The sequence below is a fragment of the Lampris incognitus genome, chromosome 9, assembly GCF_029633865.1.
Source record: "Lampris incognitus isolate fLamInc1 chromosome 9, fLamInc1.hap2, whole genome shotgun sequence".
Classification (NCBI taxonomy): Eukaryota; Metazoa; Chordata; class Actinopteri; order Lampriformes; family Lampridae; genus Lampris; species Lampris incognitus.
This window is the reverse complement of record NC_079219.1, coordinates 54,328,808-54,332,123: the sequence shown is the minus strand read 5'-3', so window position 1 is coordinate 54,332,123 and position 3,316 is coordinate 54,328,808. Positions and strand designations below refer to the sequence as shown.

General features: G+C 54.9%; 1 protein-coding gene across 1 annotated transcript in view; it reads right to left on the bottom strand.

Moving 5' to 3' along the window:
* Positions 1 to 513: 513 nt before the first annotated feature.
* The window catches only part of si:dkey-12j5.1 (uncharacterized), a 36,330-nt gene continuing 33,527 nt past the window's right edge, over positions 514 to 3,316 (bottom strand). Inside the window, exon 11 of the mRNA XM_056285701.1 lies at positions 514 to 2,623. Coding sequence (XP_056141676.1) covers positions 2,453 to 2,623 — 171 coding nt within the window. The 3' untranslated portion in view covers positions 514 to 2,452. The remainder of the gene's footprint in view (positions 2,624 to 3,316) is intronic.

Here is a 3,316-nt window from a genome sequence, read left to right as displayed (position 1 = left end):
AATGAGGGCGTTTCTGCTTCTCATTCTTGCCTCCACGGTTCTGGCAGCGTTCGAGATGCTGATGGGGTCTCACCTATCAATCCCCATTACGCCGACGCAAAGACCATATTTACAACACGTGTGCGACTATTAGACGTTATGTGTGTCGTGTAACACCATTAACTGTATCTGTTAATCCCTAAAAATGATCTCGATCTGAATGCACTGCATGTAATGTTCTCAGGAGGGGGGGAGGGAGGGAGGAGGGGGGCTGCAGGAGTCTTGATGCAATGGGCTCGCAGTGATTTGCGCTGTTTGAAAAGCATCATTTGATGTTTGCTCTACTCCCAGTTGCCGCCTGCTGTTGCGTTACTAAAGGTGCGTTGCTGGAAAAAAAAGCCTGGGTTCAAAGCATATTGTCGTCTACTCTTTATTTTGTGACGGCGGCTGATCAAGGCTCTGGATCTGCCGAGCTTCGAGTCAAACTCCCCTCCGCCACCCCCACCACCCGCCCCACACCGCGGCTTACCGGAGGAAGGAAAAACTAACTTTTTCAGCCCGTTAGCGTGTCACATCATTACAGCAACCCATAAAAAACCCCCACGGGCGAATCTGAAACGGTTGTGGTGCCATATTCTGAAAACTGGCTGTTTGGGGGGGAGGGGGGGGGGATGAGCTTCTCCTTTTCTGAGAGACTTGGTGCCAGCCACCTTGAAGGCTCTGGCAGACGGAGGGAGAGGGGGGAGCGAGGAGGAGAGAGGCACGGCGCATGAGAGAATGAACGTCAAGTTTCTTCCACCGTGAACCGGGAGGCTCCGGAGACGATGCAGAACAGGTAAACCCGGTGAAGCGAGGGTGTGTAGACGGCGTTAGGCGTTGGCTGCTGGACACGGCGTTGTGTTTTAATTATCTAGAGCCCGGTGAAATGCTCCCGTCCAGCCGCTCTGCATCACTCCGGTCTGAGGAAAGACACCGCCGTCGCATGAAGGAGCACTGAAGTCATTACAGCACTGTCTTCTGTCTGTGTGTGCGTGTGTGTGCGTATGTATGTTTGTGTGTGTGTATGCATGTGTTTGTATGCATGCATGTGCACGTGTGTACGTATGTGTGCATGCATGTGCATATGTGTGCGTGCATGTGTGCATGCATGCATGTACGTATCCATGTGTGTTTGTCTGTGTACGTATGCATGTTTGTGTGTGTGTGTGCGTGTGTACGTTTGTGTGTGTACGAGTGTGTTTGTGTGTGCATGTGTGTATGTATGTGTCTGCACGCATGTGTGTATGTGTGTGCAAGTTTGTGTACGTATGCATGTTTGTGTGCATGCATGTGTGTGCATGTGTGTGTGCGCGCACGCACAGCACGTTGTGCGAGCCGTGCTGTTGTGCGAGCCGAGCGTGGGCGGGTGACAGAAGCGAGAGCGTTAAGGCTGTTCTGCCTTTGCCGCTGATGAGAAAGGAAGGGCTCTAAAACGACTTCCTTCCTCATCAACCTTTGTCGAGGAGATCAAGGCAGAGTCGGTCGAGTGTTTACTCTCATTTCGCACAACCCCCCCCCCCCCAAAAAAAACGCATTAAACAAATGACTGCCAACGGCTGAAGTAGATTTTATTGCTGTTCTTTCTGAGCCGCGGCACACGAGAAACGGGCGACGTGCAGACACGCGACACGGACACGGACGGAGACCAGTGAAAAGGCACTTCAGGAAGCACACCGGACAACGCAAAGGGGGACATTTTCCTGCTGTCCGGGGTCAAACCGAGCGGTGCGTAGGACAATCTCTTGGAATGAGTCGATGTCGAGCAGGCGGGCGCGAGCCGGCTGCCGTGCATCAAGCTGCCGCGTGATAATTCGGGGGGGGGGGGAGGGGGGGGTGTAATCGCACTTGCCGAATAACCTCCGCCAAAAAAAGAGCTCTTTTTTTTTGTGGCGGCGACGGGCTCGCGGTGCTTCGAGGGGACTCTGAAGGGCATCGACCGCCAGCGCCCCGTAATCCCACCAGGAGCGAGCTGCTGCAGGGAGACAGCGGCGGAACCGAGAGAGGGGCGGAGAAGAAAACGTTAAAAAAAAAAAGAAAAGAAAAGGTCAAACGCTGTGCTACCCGACCGTGCCGGTCTTTTTATGGTGGAATTTGTTTTCAGAAACCATTAGTGCCAAAAAAGAGGTCTTCTGCGGCGCGTTATTTGGCAAGGGATCTTGCCCCGAGGGATCGCGCCGCAACTCGGTCCGCAGCAGTCGGCCGATGCTAGCTCGCTCGATATTGAATCGATTGAAAAGATTCTGCTTCGTCCATCGCTCGGTTTGACTCCAAACGGTAAAGAAAACAGGGCTTAGGTTAAAAGAAATACAATTCTCCCTCAAAGCTAAGGGTGGTGGTGGGTGGGGGGTGGGTGGGGGTGGGGGTGGTGTGGCTGGTGGGTGTGTTAAAACAAAACAGACTCGGAAAAAAAGTTAAGGATTAGTGAGGCGTGTGCTCAGTGCTCCATGGGCGCCTCCTCATCCTCGGCGTCGCTGCAGGGTTCGTAGTCTTCCTCCGGGGCGGGGTCTCCCTCGTCGTCCTCCTCCAGCTCTCCTCCCAGCTCCCCGAGCAGCTGTCCCACGTGCTCCGACAATGGCTGGTCATCACAACGTAGCTTAGCGTACAACTGAAAGAAAACGGGGGGGGGGGGGCAAAGAGAAAGAGAAGGGGGGGGAAAAGTTGAAGCAAACGTAACCAAGTCATGTCATGTCATGTCATGTCATGTCATGTCATCATCAGCTGCTTCTCCGGGGTCGGGTCGCGGTGGCAGCAAGCTAAGCAGGGCACTCCAGACCTCCCTCTCCCCAGCAGCACCCTCCAGCTCCTCCTGGGGCATCCCAAGGCGTTCCCAGGCCAGATTGGACATGGAGTCCCTCCAGCGAGTTCTGGGTCTACCCCGGGGTCTCCTCCTAGCTGGACGTGCCCGGTGAACCTCCAAAGGAAGGCGCCCAGGAGGCATCCTAATCAGATGCCCCGAACCACCTCAACTGGCTCCTTTCAATGCGAAGGAGCAGTGGCTCTACTCCGAGCTCCCTCCGGATGTCCGAGCTCCTCCTCCTATCTCTAAGGCTGAGTCCAGACACCCTACGGAGGAAACTCATTTCAGCCGCTTGTATCCACGATCTCCCCCTTTCGGCCACCACCCAAAGCTCGTCACCATAGGTGAGGGTTGGAACAAAGACTGACTGGTGGATTGAGAGCTTTGCCTCCCGGCTCAGCTCCCTCCTCACCACAACGGTCCGGTACAACGTCCCCATTACTGCTGATGCTGCACCAACCCGCCTGTCAGTCTCCCGCTCCACCCTACCCTCACTCGGGA